Source organism: Grammomys surdaster, unplaced genomic scaffold (assembly GCF_004785775.1).
Source record: "Grammomys surdaster isolate TR1022 unplaced genomic scaffold, NIH_TR_1.0 125940, whole genome shotgun sequence".
Taxonomy (NCBI): Eukaryota; Metazoa; Chordata; class Mammalia; order Rodentia; family Muridae; genus Grammomys; species Grammomys surdaster.
Window position 1 is genome coordinate 3484927 of NW_021620762.1, and position 22394 is coordinate 3507320.

Sequence of the window (22394 nt, forward strand, 5' to 3'; positions counted from 1 at the left end):
CTGCTTGTTCTAAAGCGTACCCGGACATACAGGGTCACTCCACGACCCCCTGATACAAAAAAAAAAAAAAAAAAAAAAAAAAAAACATTTTCTTTAACCATCTACCCTGCATAGCAGCAGTGCCCTATACTGCCCAGGGTTAAGGAGGAATGTTGGGGTAACCAAACACTGGGAAGATACTAAAGTCACATCAGCAGGACGTGGAATGATGGTGTAGCCCAGGCTAATTCAGTAATTCTTTAACTTTTCATTTGTTTGTTTTTGTTTTTTCTATGTAACATCCTTGACTGTCCTAGACTCTTTTAGACCAGGCTGGCCTCCAACTCACAGAGAGTTCTACCTGCTTCTGCCTCCCTAGTGCTGGGATTAAAGGTGTGTACCACCAAGGCCAGCTTCTTTAATTTTTTTTTTTTTTTTCGAGACAGGGTTTCTCTGTGTAGCCCTAGCTGTCCTGTAGACCAGGCTGGCCTCAAACTCAGAAATCCGCCTGCCTCTGCCTCCCAAGTGCTGGGGTTAAAGGCGTGCACCACCACTGCCCGGCCTTCTTTAACTTTTAAAAAGATTTTTTAAGGGGCTGGAGAGATGTCTCAGCGGTTAAGAGCACTGACTGCTCTTCCAGAGGTCCTGAGTTCAATTCCCAGCAACCACATGGTGGCTCACAACCATCTGTGATGGGATCTGATGCCTCTTCTGGTGTGTCTGAAGACAGCTGCAGTGCGCTCATAGAAATTTAAAAAAAAAAAAAAACTTTTTTGGTTGGTAAAAAATAAATCTTAAAAAAAAAGTTTAAAAAAAAGATTTTTTAAAACGTATCTGCATGTTTTTCCTGAATGTGCACTCTGTGGTGCCTGGTGCTCGTGAAATTAAGGTCCTGTGCAGCTGCTCTGGAAGAGGAGCCAGTGCTACTAACCACTGAGTAATTTTTGAGCCATCCCACCCTCCACACACACTGTTTTAGTTTTTTAGAGATAGGGTCTCTCTTTGTAGTACTGTGTGTCCTGGACCAAACATTGTACGTGAGGCTAGCCTTGAACTCACAGAGATCTGCCTGTCTCTGCTTCCCTATGATCAAAGGTGTAGCTGTGTCCTGTCCTCCCTCCTCCCTCTCCCCCCTTTTTTGAGGTAAGAAATCTTGCTTCTGCCTCCAGGGTGCTGGGATTAGGGGTGTGCAAGCACCCCAATCTCGGACCTTAAAAAAAAAAACTTAACAAAAAGATTCCTTCCTTAACAGGGTTTCTCTGTGTAGCTCTGGCTAGCCTGGAACTGAGAGATCCACCTGTCTCTGCCTCCTGAGTAGGTGTTGGGACTAAAGGATTAAAGGTTTGTGCCACATTGACGTGGCAAAAGATTTATTTTGTGTATATGTGTGTGCTTGCATTTAACTGTGCCCAGGCCAGGTTCCCTGGAACTACAGCTACAGTTTGAAACTGCCCTATGAGTGCTGGGAACTGAACCTAGGTCCCCTATAGTATTAATATTTGCCCTTAACACTTCATCCTCTCCCTCTTCCTCCCCGCTTCCCTCTCTCTCATTCCCTCCTTCTCTGTCTCTGCCTCCTCCTTTCTGACACAGGATCTCACTGTATAGACCAGGCTGGCTTCAACTCAAAGTGATCTTCCTGTTTCAGTCTCCCAAGTAAAGGCATTGCAGGGAAATGCCAACACACCCCTCTGAGGTAACTTTGTATTATTTATTTAGGTAGCTAGGTAGTGTGTGTGTGCGCACGGGTGTGTATCTCTAGTCAGAGGTTCAAGAGTTGGGTCTCTTATACTTCGTGTGTCCCGGAGATTGAATTCAGGTTGTCATGCTGGGCGGCGAGGGCTTTTCCTTCTTAGCTACCTCGACAGCTCCTCAAGTAACTTTTTAAAGTGACAGTGAACACTTGGAAGCACCACCAGATTGTCTAGGGCGTGGAGGAGGGGAGACCACAGCGGCCAGTCCTTGTACAGGAAGGGGGCGGAGCTTAGGCTGAGCCGTGGCCTGCGCAGCCGGTCCTGACGCCGAACTGTGATTAGCATTGTAGGCAACCAATAGAAACAAAGATATCCTTTTAAACTGTCCAATGGCGTCATGTGGAGGGTGGGCCCTACCGGCCCTATAAATTGGGAATCTGGCGAGCCCCGCGGCGGCAGAAGCTCGTGGAGCTCGGCTTGCTTCGCTTGCGGAGTCGTCTGCGCCGGTTGGTCCCAGTTCCTCCTCGGCGTTTTCAGGGCCAGCCTACCTCGCCCCTTGGCGCCATGACCACTACCACCACCTTCAAGGGTGTGGACCCTAACAGCAGGAACAGCTCCCGGTAAGGCAACGGGGTAGGGCTCGAGCCCTCCAGGGCTTGTGGGGGCCGCGGGGCGTTGGTGGTAACGGGCCGGGAGCACCGCGCTCGCGCCCGGGGGAGGGTGGCAGAGTGAGCAGTGGGCGCCGCTTTGTGCCGCAGGACTCCCTCGGCTTGTGGCCCCGCCCCAATCGGCGACTCTATTCATTTCTCCCCGGGAGCAATGGCTGAGGGGACCGTGGGTGGCGGCCCTTTGCCATACGCCAGTTTGGAGTCGGTGAGAGTGTGCGGGAGGATCGTCTTTCAGCCACCCGCGGCGACACTGGTCGGGTCCAGGATGGTGGGCTTGGTCTCCCAGGAGCCCAGGGAGTGTGCAGGGCCCTGGGTCCTGGGCCCATTGTCCCACATGAGGGCCATGCGCTCCCGCTTCTGTCTCGGGCGTGTGCTGGCCCCGGCCTTGGGCGCTGCGAGCAAATCTGAGCCCTGGTCTGCAGGCTCTTTTCCTCGTGGTGGCCCGCCGGGTGTCCGGGTCTGCGCAGCAGGTGCACCTCGGGTAGGGCGGGGCTGCTCATCCCCTCCCCTCCTCTCCAGCCTTGGATCTGAGTCCTCGAAGTGCCTGCCTGCGCCTAACAAAGGAGAGATCGGGTCTCCTCCCCCTCCCCACGCCCACCTCCGATTGCGCGGGGCCGTGAGCCTGCTCAAGTGGGTTTTCTGCGCTCAGATCCTCGGACTTCAGGCCTTCCGTGCCACCTTCTTCACTTCTCCCGTTGACTTTGGCCAAATGAGTTCACCCCAGAGCAGACTTCTCTTGGAGGAGGAGGTTGTCTGTGCTTGGGCGGGGCTAGGGAACCATCCATTGTCTCTCCAGTACTATGTAGTATCCCTTCCTGTAAGCTGGGATCTTGCTTGTCACCCAGTACACTGCATTTTGGGGAGGAGCTGTGTGTCTGGACTGGGACCCTTTTCCTACCCCTCACTTAACTTGGTGGGAGGGATTGTGTTCTGTGGAGGGAGTCCATGCACATCATCTCAGCTAGTGGCACACAGTCTGAAAGTTGGCTTTCAGGCATCTCTTGGATCTTCCTAAAGGCTTGATTCCATGTTCTCTGGCCACCTATTTTCCATTGATGATGACCCACAGTTGAGTGTGACCAAGCCTTGGGGTCCTGACCAAGTGGCACGAAAGGGAGCCATTTTGTGGGGCTAAGAAGACAGTGTGGAATAGCAGTATCTCGCAGGGGCTTGACAACTTGCTAACAAAAAGCAACCTCCTTGAGTAGTCTTCCGAGGAAGCCTGGGGCAGGAACAGGCTGCTTTCAGTTTCAGGAAGTAGTAAAAGAACTGGTGAGATGGAAGGGAACCGAAGGGGCAGGCGATTGGGATTACAGGGCGGGGCAGAACTGGAGAGTAGACCTAGGAGACCGGGTCACTCCCTCTTGTTGTCATCCTTCAAATCAGATAATTTGTTACAAAGGACACAGGGACAGACTGAGCCCTAGGTTTTTGTTTTGTGTGATGAGGCCAACTTTTTCTGTTCTAACTCTGGTTCCTGGAAAGATACTATGTACTCTGGGTTTTATCTTTTGGGAGTCAAGCTCAGCTCAAGGCTTTGTAAAGCATTTCGGAGCCCAGGGCCTTTTGATGCATGTTTGACATGTGAGACAAATACAAAGTGTGTCCAGCCACCTTTGCCATTGCTTGCCCTCCGGTGTTGGTGCTAAGGTTCTCCCCATTCTCTTTCTGTAATCTAATCTCTTCACCCCTTTCCTCAGTAATGTGCTGCTTGCTCTGCAACCTCAGTTGTGAATGCAGTGATGGGAAGAAAGGAGTTATTTTTTAAATTGCTGTCTATGCTGTAACATTTTTTGGGTCTTAACTCGGCAACCCTGAAGCAGTTACTATCTATGTGTTTCAAAAAGAAAGTGTCCAGACCACAGCTGAAGTACTTTGTCTGCAAGCAGATCCTTTGTCTGGGAACCGCTCTCTGTTTCAGATGGTCTCTATAACACTGACGTCATTGGGGAGGTAGTACCTGCTATCACAGGACCAGCAAAAGTTGGACTAGGCAGGTTTGACAGATTTGTAAGCTAGCTGGGTGCTAGTGGTCCCCCACCCTTGTTTTTTTCTTGGCCAAAACATATTTACAAGTCTACTAGGGTTCTGAAGAATTTCATGAGCTTTTAATTCCACTTAGCGATGAACGCCTCCCTCTCTGGGGAGTGAGGGAGGACAAAGAAGCACATTGAGTTTGATTTTAATATTTCAAGTGTCTTCAGTTATTTAAGGTAAAAATGTAAACTAGTCCTACCCAGTAAGAGCCAGTAGGCTGGAGGTGCTTGTCTATCGCCTGGGCAAGACCCTGGGCTCCACCTCAGCACTCCCTACTTCTCTTCCCCCAAAAACACACCCCAGAACTTATCTATACCTTTAGTAGTAGTTTAAACAGCTTAATTACCTGGGAACCTGGATGAGGGGAGTGTGTGAGCCTGTTATACCAGCACTAGGAAGGCAGAAGTGGGAGGGTGGCTTCAATCAAGCTCCAGGCTGGCTACAGCTGTATAGTGACACTGTTCTCAAAAAAAAAAAGTATGATTATCATCTTTATAAAGTACGTATCAGAACACATTTATCTTGGTTTATATAATTAATAGAGCTGGGAGTGTGTGTGTGTGTGTGTGTGTGTAGGATCTCAACCAAGTGGCTTTACACTGGCCTGGATTTAGTTAGTGCCCAGGTTAGCCTCCAACTTGTGACCTCCTTCAGTCTCCTCAGTGCCAAGATTAAAAGCACTTGGAGACATAGTTTTAGATGTTTTTGTTTGTTTGTTTTTGTTTGTTTGTTTTTGTTTTTTTGAGCCAGCATCTCACTGTGTAGCCTCAGCTACTGGGCTGGAACTCAGTATGTGGAACAGGCTGGCCTCAATCTCATTGAGGTCCACTCGCCTCTGCCTCTGGTGTACTGGGATTTAAGGCGTGGTTACCACAGCCAGCTGACAAACACATGTGTTTGTCTTCAAGGACAAACACAAGTGTTTGTCTTCAAGGACAAACACATGGAGTTACCTAAGGTTCTCTTGTTTTCTAGCCCCGGACTGTCTCTCTTCTGTAGGCCTTCTCCCTAGACTGTGACATTGGTGTCTCACTCAGTATGATGCAGTGCTCAGGCCTGGAGAGTGTTATGTGTGTGTATAAGTATGGATATGTGTGCATGAGTTGCAGATACCTGTGAGGGCAGAGGCATCCAACCCTCTGGAGGTACAGGAAGTTACGAGCCACGTGATGTGGGTCCTAGGATCTAAACTCAGTCCTCCGCAGGAGCAGCAGATGTTCTTACTGCTGAGTCCTCTGTTTGTCTAGTTGATGTCATTGTGAGCCCCTCATTTTTTTAAAAAAAATATCTTTTATATTCATTTTTATTTTATGGGTATGAGTGTTTTTTCTGAAACGACATATGTGCCTGATCCTCACAGAGGAAGGTGTTGGATGCCTTGGAACTGGAGTTGCAGGTGGTTGTGAGCCACCATGTGTGTGCTGGGACTTGGATCTGAGTCCTGCAGGAGCAGCCAGGCAGTGTCTCTTCAACCCTTCTCCTTCCTGCAAAAGAGTGGATTATTTTATTGTCTGTTGTTGGAGGGGTGCCTGCAGAGTCCAGAAGGTGTTGAATCCCCTGGGGAGTTACAGGTGGTTGTGAGCTGCCTGGCACAGATGTAGGGAACTAAACAAGACCAACTACAGGAGCAGTGAGTGCTCTCCAGGCCTGAGCACTGTATCTTAGTGAGTGAGACACTAACGTCGTAGTCCAGGGCCAGAAAGCAAGAAAACCTAAAAGAAATTCCATGTGTTTGGTCCTGAAGACAAACATGCTATTGTTTGTTTGTCTGTTGATTGATTGTAGCACTTGCTACAAGTCTGCCAAGCTGCAGGACTGCTGTCCTAAAGTCAGTGGGCAGCTGCTGGAGTCTCCAGGTTCAGGCTCTCCTCTCCTGACAAGAAGCAGTGAACTACAGAGTAGAGCCCAAGCCCAGCACCCTGCCTCTGTCTCACCTGGCTTCATAGGCCGTAAACTATGGGCAGAGTTTGTGTTGAAGCAGTTGTGGAAACCAAGATTACCTGACTGGGAAAATCCTGACAGTAAAGTTGCAGAGTCTATAAGTCAGGTTTGTTGCAGACAGCTACGATTGTCCTGCCCTGTGTGCTGCAGGGCAGTGAAGACTAAGGAAGACGATCCTGGAGTACTTGTGGCTTCCCTCGCCAGGAGCAGGAGCACTAACTAACCTGCCTGTGCTCCCTGTGATTTGTCTCTGGGGCTCATGGAGGAAGCAGGGGTGGGGTGTGGAAGATCAGCTAAAGATTAAAGGGCTGAGGGGAAGGGTGGAGCATGCCTGAGCCAGAGGAGATTGAGGCCAGGAAGGGCTCCAAGTGGAGATGACTTGCAACCGTGAAGGAAGTGGAGAGGAAGGCGGCTGGAAGTGTCTTGGTTGAGAAGAGGCAGAAATGGGCAGTGCATGAGTCCAGTGAGGAGGACCAGTGTCTGAGTACTGAGGCCAGGAACCAGCCTGAGGGAGCTGAGGAGCCAGGATTTCTGTCACAGGATCCCATGAAGACAGGAGAGAAAGAAGGTGGTGTTGAGAAAAGTAACTCTGGTCCCCGGGTTGATAGTACACATCTGTAATCCCAGTCTGAGAAAGTCGAATGGCAGTCTCAGGCTGGCTGTTCTGTGAGATCCTCTGTCGAGAGGAAAAGAATTTCAGTCTCACTCTGTAGTCCGGCCTTTACTGTATGGCCCAGCGCTGCCTCCAACTCGGTGACCTGTCTCTGTTACCGTGTCTACCTCAGAAGCAGTCTTTTATTTTTTTAAAAGATTTATTCTTAAATGTGTCTGTGTGAGTGCAGGTGCCCTTGAGGCCAGAAGAGGGCATTGAATCTCCTGGAGCAGAAGTTACAGGGAGCTGTGAGCTGCCTGACTCGGGTGTTGGGAACTACACTCCTACACTCATGTCCTCTTTGCTGCTCCACTGAGCCGTCTCTCTGCTCCCTTTGACTTAAGCGTGTGTGTGCATTTGCGCATGTGCGTTTTCTCTGGCATGTGATGGAGGTCAGAGGATAACTTTTTTTTTTTTTTTTTTCTTTTTTTTTTTTTTTTTGGTTTTTCAAGACAGGGTTTCTCTGTATAGCCCTAGCTGTCCTGGAACTCACTCTGTAGACCAGGCTGGCCTCGAACTCAAATCTGCCTGTCTCTGCCTCCCAAGTGCTGGGATTAAAGGCGTGCGCCACCACTGCCCAGCGCCACCACTGCCCAGCGAGGATAACTTCCAGGAGTCTTAACATTCACTGTGGGCTGCTGGGATCTATCTCAAGTTGTCAGGCTTGGTAGCAAGCACCTTTATCCATCTGACCAGTCCATAAGCAGGCTTTAAAATTTTTGGTTAATAGCAATGCAGAAAAATAGGATGTCATTCATCTAAAATCATTAGTGAGAGGGAACACCCGATAGCATCGTGGTGTCATGTAGATGGTTTTAATAATAGTTTGTGTACATGATTGCCATGTTCCAGATGATATATATGTATGATGTTCTTATTAATAACAGTCTGATGGGACAGAAACTACTGTGGGCCCTCATTTTATAGAGGAGAAACCTGAAGCATAGAGAGGTTAGACTACTCCCACTGTGTCCCTTAGAAAGTTTGTACCAAGCTGGACATGGCGGCTCACTCCTGTAATCCTGGAACTCAAGAGGCTGGGGAGGAGTTTTATTTATTTGAGAAAGTTTGTCCAAATTTGTACTTTTATTTATTTTTTATACCCTTTTGTTCTAAACTTAATTTGTTTTCTAGTCTGAGGGGGAAAATCTAGCCATGTATTTTCCTCTGATTCAAACCACACCAGACATCTGTCACTTGGTGTGTGGGGCCTCGCCGGTGGCAGATGCTGCATTGATAGGCCCACAGTAGGCACCTGCTAGTGTTCTCTAATGCACCTGAGTTGGGACACCTGGAGATAAGTGCCTCCTGCACACTGGATTCAGGGTGCCCTGTATGTCTGCTTTATGCAGTCCTGGGAATTGAACCCAAGACTTCTGCTAGGCAAATGTTCTACCAGCTGAACTATACTGCTATACTGGTAATCACTTTTTTTAAAGCAGGATTTTGTTTCTAGCCTGGGGTAACCTTGAGTTCACTTTAGTCCAGGCTGGCTTCAAATTCACAGCAGTCCTTCTGTCTCAGCACCCCATCTCCTGGGATTACAAGCATGAATTACAGTGCCTGGCTTTTAGGTTACTCCCTCTCCCCTTCTTTTTCTGTGCTTTTGACACACTGGCTATAAAGCAGGATTCCTGTAACCTGCCCTTAGGTTTAATTAATTTGCTATAAATTTGAGAAAACTCTCCCACATTTATAGGTTTATCATGAAGGGTATAATTAGGTATAGAGTAAGTTGAGAGAAAGGTGCAGGGCTTTGGTGGCCACCACAAGTGTGTCTCCTCCTGGGACCTCCAGTTTCAGCTACCCGGAAGAAGCTCTCTTGTCTTTGTTTCTTGAGGCAGAAGCTCTCTGTGTAGCCCTGGCTGTCCTGGAACTAACTCTGTAGACCAGGTTGGGCTAGGTAGGGCTCAGATCTGCCTGACTCTGGAGTGCTGGGATTAAAGGCTTACACCACCCTACCTAGCTCTCTCTTGGGTTTTTATGGAGACATCACTGCTCCGTGCACAGCTGCAGGTGAAGCTTGGACAAAAGGCACATTCCAAGAGAATCCATGAGTTCCCAGCCAGCCTGGGCTGCTTGTGACCCTGCCTCAAGTAATGTAGCTCTTGTGGTTTAACTCTAACACTGTGTGTTGGGAAACAGAAGGTTTTTTGCCTCTCCTTTTTTTTTTTTTTTTTGGTCAAAATAAAGCCCAGACAGACCTTGAATTGTAATTCCTCTGCTTCTGTCCGCAGCACTTGGCATTAGAGAGATGTGGCCTCATAGCATCCTCCACCTGCCGTCCCTCCTCCCTCTTCTTCCCTTCTCCCTCTCTTCTTCTCTCTCTCTCTCTCTCTCTCTCTCTCTCTCTCTCTCTCTCTCTTTCTCTCTTTCTCTCTCTCTTTCCTTCTTTCTTTCCTTTATTTATTGAGACAAGACCTCATTGTGTTGCTCCTGATTGTAAACTCACCTTGTAAAACAGCCTGGTCTCGAACTCAGAGATCCTCATGCAGGTGGATTTCTGAGTTCAAGGCTAGCCTGGTCTACAGAGTGAGTTCCAGAACAGCCAGGGCTACACAGAGAAACCCTGTCTCGAAACACATACACACACACACACACACACACACAAATTTGTTGTTTAGAAAAAGAGCTCCAGATAAATTTAGTCCAGCACAGTGTCAGCAGTGGATATTGTAGTGACAGACATGCCTGCTTCTGTGGCTCCCCATAGGGAGAGAGCTGTGTCCCTGGAACCACAGACACAACCAAGGCACACAGAACACCATAGCTAATGACACTTCTATACGTTGTCCAAGGTGGTATCGACCTTCTGGACTCATGGCTCTCCTGCCTTAGTCTCCCAGTACCTGAGGCTGCATGCCTGGCAGGCGCACTGTCCTGCTGTGAAGTTGACACTCTTGTTTTTCTCTTGTGCTTCGTTTTAGTATCTTAAGAGGATTTTGTATACTCATGGTACTATCTTGTGTTCTGTTTTCTCTTTGCCTGCTCTCTAGCTCTGTGACTGGCTTGGGAAGCCTTTCTCACCCCCAACCCCATGTATATCAGGCTGCCTTGTTTCCCTAGGGCTGGGATTACAGGTGTGCATAGCCACACCTAACTTCCCTCTACTCAGTTTTTTTTTTTTTTTTTTTTTTTTTTTTTTTTGGCTTTTCGAGACAGGGTTTCTCTGTGTAGTCCTGGCTGTCCTGGAACTCACTCTGTAGACCAGGCTGGCCTCAAACTCAAAAATCTGCCTGCCTCTGCCTCCTAAGTGCTGGGATTAAAGGCGTGTGCCACCACTGCCCAGCCCCTCTACACAGTCTTGAGTAGCCCAGATTGGCCTTGAATTTAACTGTGGTCCTTCTCTTTGGACCTCTTAAATGTTGGGATTATAGGCATGAGCCACTAAACCTGTCAAAGAAGAAGGATCTGGAACAAAAACAGACACAGCAAGAACTGGTGAGTTCAGACTCTCCAAGCACACATGGCTTTATAAAATTGGACACCTTAATTAAGCTATAAGGCAAATGGCAAAGGATTCTTGTCATACCACATTTTTACCTGTCTGGCTTTACAGCTAGAAATGAACAAACTAGAAAGACTTTTGGAAATGCACTTTATTTTTTGATATTTTGAGACAGTCTCAGTGTAGTCTTGGCTGGCCTGGAGCTGCAGAAATCTCCCTCCCTCAGCTTCTTCCTGAGTGCTGGCTGGGATCAGCTGCGTGAGCTCCATTCTTGTATCTTTTTAAAAAAACATTCAAATTTATTTATTTATTTTTGCTTTTTCGAGACAGGGTTTCTCTGTATAGCCCTAGCTGTCCTGGAACTCACTTTGTAGACCAGGGTGGCCTCGAACTCAGAAATCTGCCTGCCTCTGCCTCCCAAGTGCTGGGATTAAAGGTGTGCACCACCACCGGCTGGCAAAACCATTCAAATTTAAAGAAAGTTTTTAGACTTATTTTTATGTGCCTTGCCTGTATATATGTGTACCACATGCATGCCTGTGCCTCTGGAGATCAGAAAGCAGTTGGCCCACACCTTTAATTGTAGCACTCAGGAGGTAGAGGCAGGGGGATCTGTACGAGTTCAAGGCCACCCTGGGCTATGGACTGCGTTCCAGGACCATAGGGCTACAAGGAGAAAACCTGTCTCAGAAATCAAAACCACAAGAAGAATGGTCCTGGAGCCACCTACCCGTGAGCCCCGAACTGAGCAGAGCTGGAGTCCCTGCAGGAGCAGCAAGTGCACTTCACTGCTGAGCCACCTCCATCCACCAGTCAAAACACAGAGATTTGGCATGTGTTTATTGTACATACCAATGGGTTTCATTAGGACAGAGTGTTCTCGTTTTGGTTTTTGGGACAGGGTCTTATGTAGTCAAGACTGGTCTGAATTTGCCATGTAGCCAAGGATGACCTTGAGTTGATCCTCACAAGTATATTGTGCTTCTAGTGTGTCTCCTTCTCCCTCCTTCCTGCTTTCCTTCTGCTCTTATGGTAAGACGTAGTTTTATGTGTCTGTGATCTAGGGTCCATAAATGAGGACTAACACTGTATACTGCCTTCGTGTATCTGTCTCAGTGTGCCAGTCTCCACTGACCTTCTCCAGCCCATCTCCCTCTCAGCCCTCTGTGTGGCTGACTAAAGCACCGTGGCGCTTGCTTTTATTTTCAAGACAGTTTCTCTATGTAGCCTTGGCTGTCCTGGAACTTATTTGTAGAACAGGCTGGCCTCGAACTCACAGAGATCCCCCAGATTGCCTCCTCAGTGCTGGCATTAAAAGCATGGACCACCACCTTCCAGCAGCTCCATGTAGCGTGTTTTGTATGCTTTCTTTATGGCAGGCCACCTGAACAGTTCTGCAGTAAACATAGGTGCTTGTGCATCTCTGTGGTGTGCTGATTGATGGCTCTTCAGCAAGACCATGCCAAGTGTGTTATTTATATTTTTCTGAAACAGTCTCACTATGTATCCCTGGTTAGATTGCAACTTCATACACACGCCAGGCTGGTCTTGAACCCTGATTCCTGAGATCTGCCTGCCTCTGCCTCCAGTGTTGGGATTAAAGGCACATACATGCTGCCACACCTGGCTAAGATTTTATTTTTATTTTTAATTAAGTGTATATCTGTGTGCTGTGCATGTGAGTGCAGTGTGCAGTGCTAGAGTTAGGAGTGGTTGTATGCTGCAGCATGGTTGCTGGGAGCCAAACCGAGGAACGAGAACACCTCTAGTCTGGGACTCTTGGGTCTTACGTTAAGGTTCTCAACACTTTAAATTGACTTTTGTACAAGGTGAGTGCGTGTTAGGATCTAGGATTCTTTTGAAGGTGTGGATGCTCAGGGTTTTTTCAACATTTGTGTTGATTTCTTAAATAAAAAGATTGCACTCATCTTTCTGTCTGGTTTTGCCTGCGTGTACATATGTGCACTGTGTACTTGCCTGCTGCCCATGGAGGCCAGGGGGAGAGCATCAGGTTCCTCAGAATTGGAGTTACAGATGGTTGTAAGCTGCTGTATGGTGTTGGAAACTGTAGCTACATCCAGTCCTAGGCTAGGCTGGTGTTGAACCCATCCATGAAGATCCTCTGCCTCCCAAATGCTGGGCCTAAAGGCCAGTCCCAGATAGTCTAACATATGTACATGAGTGCTTTGCCTGTGTATGTATGTGTAGTGCCAGCAGAGGCCAGAAGAGAGTGCCAGAGCCTCCAGAATTGAAGTTAGAGATGGCTGTGAACCACTGTGTAGGTGCTGGGACCCACCTCAGGTCTGCCGGCTTAGCAGGCATTGCCCCTTGTCTGCTGTGCATCGCTGCCCTCCCAAATTCTGATCACAGGTGTAATAACAAGATGGTGTTCTGAATTTCTTTGCAAATATATTTAGCTAAGTCCAGAGAGACAAGGCTCCTTCTGCCTCTTACCCTTGCTCAAAGGGACATATTGTCTGTTACTTGTGGAGACACTCAGCTGATGCAGCTTTCGGATGTGGTGGATGGTCCATCTTAATGCAGATGGATAAAGCACAGTTGGTACCTTGACCCTCCAGCAGTGGGTTTACAACGGATGATTCAAGTCCTCCTTGTTAGCGGCAGTCTTGGAGGAGGGGCGAAGGATCAGAGAAGTGAAGGTATTTGGACATATTTATCCAAGGAGTGTTTCGGTGTGATCTGAAGTTAACATTTTACCATTGTTTTTAGGGTTTTGCGGCCTCCAGGTGGTGGGTCCAATTTTTCATTAGGCTTTGATGAGCCAACAGAACAGCCTGTGAGGAAGAACAAGATGGCTTCTAGCATCTTTGGGACACCTGAAGAAAACCCCCCATCTTGGGCCAAGTCAGCAGGTGCTTGTTTGTTTTTTGGTTTCAAGACATGGTCTCTCTGTGCAGCCCTAGATCTCACCCAGTCTACTGGGCCAGCTTCAAATTCATATGGGCCTGCCTTTGCTCCCTGAGTACTAAGATTGAAGGCATGCACCACCACACTGTCAGCAGGTACTGGTTTTACAAGTCAGTCCTTATTAAAGTCACCGAGCGAGCTGAATATAGTACTGATTAGCAAAGGCTGAACCCAAACAAGCAAGAAATACAGTACTGGCTGGGTGTGGTGGCCCAGCTTGTAATCCAGTACTTAGTAGACTCATGCAAGGTGGTTGGGAATTCTAGGCTCTGGGGTAGGTTCCCAGAGTCTACATGAAGGCTGGAGTAAGGGTCAGAGGCAGAGTGGCCCTGGAGTAGCTTTCAGCTAGCATGCCTTTCAGATATCTTCTTTCATTTTGTGATAGGAAACACTTTTTTTTTTTTTTTAATGATTCATTTTACATGTATTGAGTGTTTTGCCTACATGCATGTATGTGTACCATGTGGGTGCTAGGAATGGAACTTTTTTTTTTTTTAATTTATTTTTTGTACATTTGTGTTTTGCCTGCATGTATGTCTGTATGAAGTTGACAGATCCCTGTAACAGAAGTTACAGTTGTGAGCTGCCAATTGGGTGCTGGGAATTGAACCTAGGTCCTCTGGAAGAGTAGCCGAGAGCACTGAGCCATCTCTAGCCCCTTACTGTTGTACATATTGGTTTCTAGGTGCCAAGTCTAGTGGTGGCAGGGAAGATTCGGAGTCGCCTGGAACACAGAGAAGTAACTCTTCTGAAGCAAGCTCTGGAGACTTCTTAGACCTCAAGGTCAGTGTGATAACAAGACAGCCTCATGGGGCAGCCAAGGGCTCTGTGGTTAAATGCCCCCTTGTTTTTAAAATAAGTGTTTTTTCTGTTTTCTTTTTACTAGCTCAGTTCTCCTTAAGAGAATGTGCAGAGCAGTCTTGGTAATGAAAATTACGGTGTAAACTCAGACAAAAAAGCCAGACAAGCAGGCTGCAGGCGGAACTCAGTCGATGTGTTTCCCTAGCTTGCCAGAGGACCTGGGTCTCCCAGCACTGCCACATGAGACCAGTGTGGCGGCTCCCACCTAGAATCCCAGCCTCTGGGAGCTAGTGCTGACAAGCTCGGCTACACAGGGAGTTGATACATGAGATCTACCTCAAAAAAGCTTTAGGAAGGCCAGAAGGTCAGATGAGTGAGTTAACCTGACCTGATAGACGTCTCTTAGCATTAGGTTAGTCTTAAACCCTTCAGCGTTGATCCCGCGGCTTCCGAATCCCTCACCTTCCTCTGAACATCATGTATCTAGCATCTTGAAGAGCTATGTCAATTGTCTGATTGTTTGAGTTAAACTTCAGGCCTTGGCAGCACCGATGTCACAGTGGTATTTATATGCCTGTAGACAGCTGCCACTGAGTTCCCTGGGCGTGTCTGGGAGGGAGCTCACCTGGGAGGAAGTCTTTCTGACTACCTCGGAATACCCTGAGGCATCAACTTCTAGGTGTAGGGAGGCTATGCAGGAGCTGTGGGATAGCCAGGGCCTGTGGCAGGCCAGCTGCCTAGGGGAAGGAGGGAGAAAAGGGAAGCCGAGGCGCACCATTCCCCTTTTGAGAAAAGTTCCTCTGGTTCAGGGTGTTTGTGTGTGTTTGTGTCTGTCTGCCTGCCTGCCTGCCTGCCTGTGTTACTACTGGATGCCTGTGTTACTACTGACTTTGGGGCTGGTTATTGTGCTGGACAGCTATATAGCGTGGGCCCAGATTACAATGAGGTTTTTGCTCTGTCCTGTATTTACCAGAATAGAATTTTTTTTTTTTTTTTTTTTTTTTTTTTTTTTTTTTTTTTTTTTTTTTGTTTTGTTTTGTTTTTCGAGACAGGGTTTCTCTGTATAGCCCGGGCTGTCCTGGAACTCACTCTGTAGACCAGGCTGGCCTCGAACTCAGAAATCCGCCTGCCTCTGCCTCCCGAGTGCTGGGATTAAAGGCGTGCGCCACCACCGCCCGGCCCAGAATAGAATTTTTGAGACAGGGTTTCTTCTCTGTGTAGCTCTGGCTGTCATAGAACTCTGTAGCCCAGACTGGCCTTGAACTCAGAGATCTCTTTCCTCTGCCTCCCAAGTGCTGGGATTAATCCCATCCAGCCCAAAATAGGATTTCACATTTAATTTCAAATAGACTAGCTTCTCTTGAACTATGACTGTTTTATGTGTTGCAGAATTAAAACAGAAACTAATTCTGAAATTTTCTTTTTCAGGGAGAAGGTGATATGCATGGTGAGTATATCTTAGCGCTGACTGCTGGTAGAAGGTCTGAGTTAACATTCAAATCATACCCTAGAAAGAAAGGAAAGCTGAAGCTGGACAGTAGTCAGTGTGGCCACTTTTATTGAGGCAGCCAAGCCACCCCACTAGTATCAAGGTTTAATCTGCTAGAAATATACTAAAAAGGAAAAACAAAACCAAGAACCCCTTTAAAAGAGCATGTATCCATCAGGCCAATGTTTGGTATGCTTATTGACATTTTTCATAGGCTCTGGCCTGGAGAGCTGGCTCAGTGGTTACGAGCACTGGCTACTCTTTCAGAGGACCTAGGTTCGAGTCTCAGCACCTACACATGTCTTACAATTATCTGTAATTCCACCCCCAGGTTCAACAGCCTGACTTGTGTGGCTGTCACTCATGAGGCTGCAGGCAAAATACTTATAAAAACATAAAAATTTAAACTGGGCATGGGGATGGCGCATACCTTTAATCCTAATACTAGGGAGGCACAGGCAGGTGGATCTCTGAGTTCAAGAGTTAATTTCCAGACAGCTAAGGGTATACAGAGAAACCCTGTCTTGAAAAACCAAGAAAGAGAAAGAAAAAAGAAACAAACAAAACCCCCTTTAAAAAAATCAGGGTCAGAGTGAGTTCCAGGACTGCCAGGGCTACACAGAGAAACCGTGTCTCGAAAAAATCAAAAAACAAAAAACAAAAAAACACACAAAAAAATGTTTATTTAAAAGTTTATTAAAAAGTTCATTGGGAGGCAGAGGCAGGCACTAGGGCTACACAGAGAAACCCTGTCTCAAAAAAACAAAAAGAAAACAAAACCAAAATAAACAACAACCAAAAAACCAGAGTCTCACTATATATTCCTGTCTTGCCTGGAACTCAAGTTTATAGATTAGGCTGGCCTCGAACTCAGAAACCTGAGTTGTAGAATTAAGGGGATGTGTCACTCTACCTGGTTTTCGTTTTGTGTTTTTGCAGTACAGAGGGTTGGATTCGAGCCCTGTGTAAGGGAGCACTGACCAGATCAGCACCCATGGTGTGCTCTGATGTGTGCTTTGAGAGTTCTGCACTGTTAGGCTGCACTTAACAGAATCTGCTAGAACAGTGCCTCCCACACAGCCCACCACCCTGTGACTGCTAGCAAGCACTGTACCACTGAGCTGTGCCTTTAGCCAGCTAGTCTGATTGGAGAGAGCCCTGAAGATAGATGCAGCATGTCTTGAGTGGTGGCTACCTCCTGCTCCTCTATCTCTGTACAGCCGCACAGTATGCAGGGAAGGGCTCACTCTAGTATGGACTTCTCTTTAAATGGTCGGTCAGCAATATGTTGTCCTCTGGTTATTCTGCACTTCTGACTGCTGTAACTTTTAGCCCATTTGTCATAAAATAACAACTAGTACATACTTGGATTGAAGGTCAGCTCCAGTTCTTTCAGTTAGCTTTGAGGGGGGATGCATTCAACATCTTTCTCATATCACAACAAAGATAGGCTTTGTTGTGATATGAGGCAAAGAGCCATGACCTTCGGGTAATTAAATACAGTGTCTACAAGGAGGAACTTGGCCCTGCTCTTAGGGGAGGGCTAGGCCTGGCAGCCTTGTAATCTATATGCCCAGCACAGTGGAAGGTGAGGCAGAACCATCAAGAGTTCAAGGCCCAGTCAGAAACATAGGCTGCAGAAAGAGGTTGGGGTCAGGGAGGAGGCAAGTGATGGCTATGAGCTAGCTAATGAGCTAGGTGTGTGAGTTTAAGTCTTTAATCAATCAGATTATATTTATTTAATTTTGGTTTTTAATTAATTGGATGTGCTAGACTGTCTTTAGTCTTTCTTTTTTTTTGTTTCTTTGTTTTTTCGAGACAGGATTTCTCTGTGTAGCCCTGGCTGTCCTGGAACGCACTCTGTAGACCAGGCTGTCCTTGAACTCAGAAATCTACCTGTCACTGCCTCCCAAGGGCTGGGATTAAAGGTGTGCGCCACCACTGCCCGGCTCTTTCTTCATTTCTTTTTTTTTTTTTTTTTTTTTTTTTGAGACAGTTTCTCTATATAACAAGCCTCTGGCTGTCCTAGAGTTGCTTTGTAGACAAGGCTGGCCTTGACCTTACAGAGATCCGCCTGCCTCTGTGCCCTGAGTGCTGTGATTTAAAGGAGTGCATCACCACACCTAGCTATGTCTTTAGTTTTTAATACCAACACTCGAGAGACAGGCAGGAGGATCTCTCCTAGTTCCAGGCTAGCCTGGCTACATAGTCAAATGCTGTCTCAAAAAATAAAAACGGTGGGGGTGGGGGAAGAGTCTGGAGGCTCACTGGTAGTGTTGGACTTAGCAAGGGAGTAGCCTGGTCTTTTCAAACCTAACCCCGATGTATGTTTAGCAGAAAGGAAATGTAGGCAGCAGGCTAGATAGAGGTAGTTGTTATGTTTCTTCTGTTCTGACTCTGAAGCGTCTCACTATGAATCATTCTGTTCTCTTCAGGCACTAGTGTCTTGTTCAGTTATCTTGTTGATGAGCTAAATAGCAAGTTAGTATACACAAAGTTTATTTTGATGTCCAAGGCCCTGAGTTTGATCTTCAGTGTTACAAAAAAGTATTCCCCTTTAGAATTACAAGTTTGAACACTGGTATTTATTTCAAATTGCCATAGAAGTAATTAATACCTTATGCTTGCTTTTAGTTCCTATTTTTAAATTTTTAAATGATTTTTATTTTATGTATATGAGTGTTTTACCCCCTTGCATGGCTGTGCACTGTGTGTACCTGCAGTCTGAGGAGGCCTGATCCCCTCAACTAGAGTAGGAGATGGTTGGGAGCAGCTGTGTGGGAGCTGCTCTGAACTGTGCTGGAAGAACAGCCCGTGTTTTTAAATCGAGCCTCTCTCCAGCTCCCCTGCTTCCTTTGTTTATAATTTTGGGACTGGGTGTCAGTTTGGGATTGGCTTCAAATGTGGCCGTCTACGGCGTCTACATTCAGCTCCTTGACTTCCTTGATTGATTTATTTTATGTAAATGAGTGCTCTCTATCTGCGGTACACCTGCAGGCCAGAAGAGAGCTTCAGATCCCATTACACATGGCGGTGAGCCATCAGGTGGGTGCTGGGGATTGAACTCAAGACCTGTAGAAGAGCAGATAAACTGTTCTAAACTGCTGAGCCATCTCTCTGGCCCCTTCCTTCCTTCCTTTCTTTTTTTCTTTTTTTTTTTTTTTTTTTGGTTCTTTTATTTTCATTTTTTTTGTAATTTTGTATTTGGTTACTTGAGACAGGGTTTCTCTGTATAGTCCTGGCTGTCCTAGAACTCACTCTGTAGACCAGCCTGGCCTCGAACTCAGAAATCCTCCTGCCTCTGCCTCCCAAGCGCTGTGATCAAAGGTGTACGGCACTATTGCTTAGTGTTTACATTTTATTTCTGAGGCACTGTCTTATGGTAACCCAGGCTGGTCTTGAACATTATCCACTCTCCACTTCCCATGTCACATGTATATGTGTCAGTGTGGTTCATCACCTTCTCGGTGGCCTAACAGCACACCTGGCTTCTGCCACTGCCTGTTTAATGTTTAGTCTGTAGGATTGCTTTTGGATTCTTTTTGTTTTTTGGCTTTATTGTGAAAAATTAAACAGGTTTGTTGATGACACAAGGCAAATGTAAATGGTAGGAATGAATAGTTTATGAAGATTGCCTGCCATATAGTTGCTGGAAGATAGCTTGATTTAGCTTGATTTTTTTGTTTGTTTGTTTGTTTGGTTTTTTGTTTTGTTTTTTGTTTTTTCGAGACAGGGTTTCTCTGTGTAGTCCTGGATGTCCTGGAACTCATTCTGTAGACCAGGCTGGCCTCGATTAAAGTTGTGCGCCACCACTGCCCAGCCTTTTTTTTTTTTTTTTTTTGAGACAGGGTTTCTGTATGTAGGCTTGGTGTTCCTGGAACTCAATACAGACCAGATGGCCTCCATCCCTCTCTGATTCCTGAGTGCTGGGATTAAAGGCATGCATCATATAGTGAGTTCCAGGACAGCCAGAGGTACCTTGTCTCAAAAGAGAAAGCACAGGGTGGTGGTGACATGCACCATTAATTCCAGCACAGAGGCAGAAGCAGGCCAATCTCTTAAGTGTTCGGTGCTGAGTGAGTTCTAGGACAGCCAGGGATACACAGCAAAACCCTATCTCAAAAAAAACAAACCAAACCAAACAGGTGCTGTACATCTGGTCCTGTTTCTTGCATAATGGAATTGTAGCTAGATACTTGGGATCTTTTCTCTCTCACTTTAGGGGGAAAAAAGCTTCAGGCTGGATTTTACATGTAGCTGATTATGTCATTCCATGGCTATTGAGTTCAAAATTCATAAATGGAGTTGCCAGTATGGTACATGGTCCTAAAACCCACCATCTAGGAGACATTAGGAAGGTCACAAGTTCAAAGCTCTTGGTGCTGTGCCAGCTCCCAAGTCTGGGTTGACCCATCACCCATTAAAATCTGAGGATCTGTGAGACCCATCCAAAAGCAATAAGATCAAAAATGGCAGCACAGACACCATATCTGGCCTCCACATGTACAGAGGAGTGCAGACACACAGTCTATTCATATATTCTATTAGAGAATAGAATATTTCTCTATTAGAGAAAGTATCAGTCTGTAGCCCTGGCTAGCCTCAAACATTCTATATAGCAAGGTATGACCTTGAACTTCTGATACTTCTGCCTCCACCACATGGAATTAAAAGCATATATTACCAAGCCCGGCCTGTTTGTATAAATTTGAAAACCACACATGTACACAAAACGAGTAGGCAACATACTGACAGGTTCCGTTTCTGGGTACAATTACCTCAATTGGTGACTGTTGATATCTTTTTTTCCACTTGTTGAACCATTTTGAACCATTTGAAACTTTGTCTTCCTAGAAACTGTGGACACAGACTTCCAAGCCAACCTGGCGCAGATGGAAGAGAAGCCGGTGCCCGCTGCTCCTGTGCCCAGCCCAGTGGCTCCGGCCCCAGCGCCATCCAGGAGAAACCCCCCTGGTGGCAAGTCCAGCCTGGTCTTGGGTTAGCTTCTTGTGTTGGAACTCTGTCCTTCTGTTTGTTTGTTTTTCCATGCTTGTGAACTGCACAACGTGAGCCTGACTGTATATCTTTCAGATTTGTTTCATTAAAAGAGAAGCACTTTATGTACTGCTGTCTTTTTTCCCCCTGCTTTCTCTCTTCCTTTTTCTTCTGTCTGACTCCTGGGTCTGTGGGCCATGGCATGAGTGTTTCCTAGTAGTAGACAGGAGTAGTAACTGTTTTTAAGAACAAATGATCTGGTTCCTGATGTGTAGAGACTCTTATGTACCAGGGTTTTTGACGCTGTACTTGGCTTACTGGGATGGGACAGACAGCAGCCCCTGCTCCCCACTGTCCACTCCTCTCTCCTCGCTGTTGCCCCACTGTCAGTGCCCTTTGCTAAGTGCACCCTCCCGTGCCATGTGGAGTGATCAAAGCAGCTGTACCTCACATCCCGCTGCCTGCCAAGCAAAGGAGCTGCTTTCATACCGAGGATGCCAGTGGCCACTGTGACGGGCCGGCTGCTGGGTAGAGCCACCCAGAGTAGAGGATGGCTTCAGGTATACAAGCAAGCTGCCTGGAATCTCGAGGTGAAGCACACAAGGGAGGCTGTCCCAGCATGGGGCTGTAGGTGCAGGTCCCACAGGGAGATCCTAAAGGAAGAACTCTGCCATGTGCATGACGCTGGTGCTTGACCATGAAGAAAGAAAGTCTCATTCATCCTTGACACTTGTACTTCTTAGTCCTGGACTGTTGCTTAAAGTAAACAATGCCCACCTTTTGAAGCACTGTGTTCTGTCTTTTTTGGGGGGTAGAGTGTGTGTGTGTGACAGAGTGCCCACTGTGTAGCTGAAGCTGCCCTTGGACTCATGACTCCACCTTCAAATGCTGTATCTAGGTCTGTACCGCCATGCCCAGTTTATGCAGTGCTGGGGATGGAACCCACTGAGGGTGTTGGCTGGTTTCCTGCATGCCAGTGGAGTTGCAGTCCACTTTCTGACAATGTTTAAGTGTCCTTCCTGGACCTTTCCTTTCCTAGAAACAATGCCACCGAATGGCATTTGATAATTTGATAAAGCATTCAAAGTTGAGCTAGTGGGGCTGGAGCGATGGCTCTGGGTAAGAGCGCCTGAGACTGTCTTCAGAGAGTCAGAGTTCAAGTCCTAGCACCCAGGTGGCTCACTTCTGCTTGCAATCCAGCAGGAGGCCCAGGTGGGATCTCCCTCCCGTTTCTAGCCCCCCCTCCCCCATATATAGCATACACTCAAAGACACACATGTCTGGGTAAATAAAAACTTAATTTTTTTTTTTTTTTTAAAGAACAGAGTTGAACAGTGTAATGAAGTCCAAGGGCAAATAGAATTTTCTTGGAAAATGCAGGTTAGATTTTTTTTTTTTCCTTGAGACAGATTGTCACCCTGTAGCTCTTGTTTTGAGTTAATGTCAGCATCCCACAGGCTGTAATACAGCGCTGTACACCGCCACAGCTGGCCAGCAGGGTCAGCTCCACCTCTGATCCTTTGTGTAGGATCAGACTAACAGTTAAGTCTGTCTTCGAGCCAGGGCAGATGTAGGAGGCCCTGACTTTGTTGAACCCCTGTAGCCAGTCTTCTCTGTGTAGAGTCTTTCTGTTCCCTTGTCACCTTCACTGTCATCCCATCCCATCATGTGTTCCCACCCCCAATACCAAGGTAGGTTTCTACCTTGAGATCCATAATGGCTAGTGTTCTAATGATGCAGGCTACAGTGGGAGAGTCCACAT

The 22394-nt window shown here is 46.9% G+C and overlaps 1 protein-coding gene across 1 annotated transcript; it reads left to right on the forward strand.

Annotated features, from left to right (window-relative positions):
• The first annotated feature begins 2139 nt into the window (after positions 1-2139).
• Jpt1 (Jupiter microtubule associated homolog 1) lies at positions 2140-21417 on the forward strand. Its single transcript, XM_028752889.1, has 5 exons — positions 2140-2293; positions 13150-13292; positions 14033-14130; positions 15577-15595; positions 20492-21417. The coding sequence occupies exons 1-5, from the start codon at positions 2238-2240 to the stop codon at positions 20638-20640; spliced, it is 465 nt and encodes a 154-aa protein (XP_028608722.1). The 5' UTR covers positions 2140-2237; the 3' UTR covers positions 20641-21417.
• Positions 21418-22394: the final 977 nt, after the last annotated feature.

Excerpts from the sequence above, each read along its gene's own strand:
- Jpt1 (XM_028752889.1), top strand. The coding sequence starts at position 2,238 with ATGACCACTACCACCACCTTCAAGGGTGTGGACCCTAACAGCAGGAAC. Across the intron at positions 2,294-13,149 it reads AACAGCAGGAACAGCTCCCG|GGTTTTGCGGCCTCCAGGTG; the intron begins GTAAGGCAACGG and ends CATTGTTTTTAG. Across the intron at positions 13,293-14,032 it reads ATCTTGGGCCAAGTCAGCAG|GTGCCAAGTCTAGTGGTGGC; the intron begins GTGCTTGTTTGT and ends ATTGGTTTCTAG.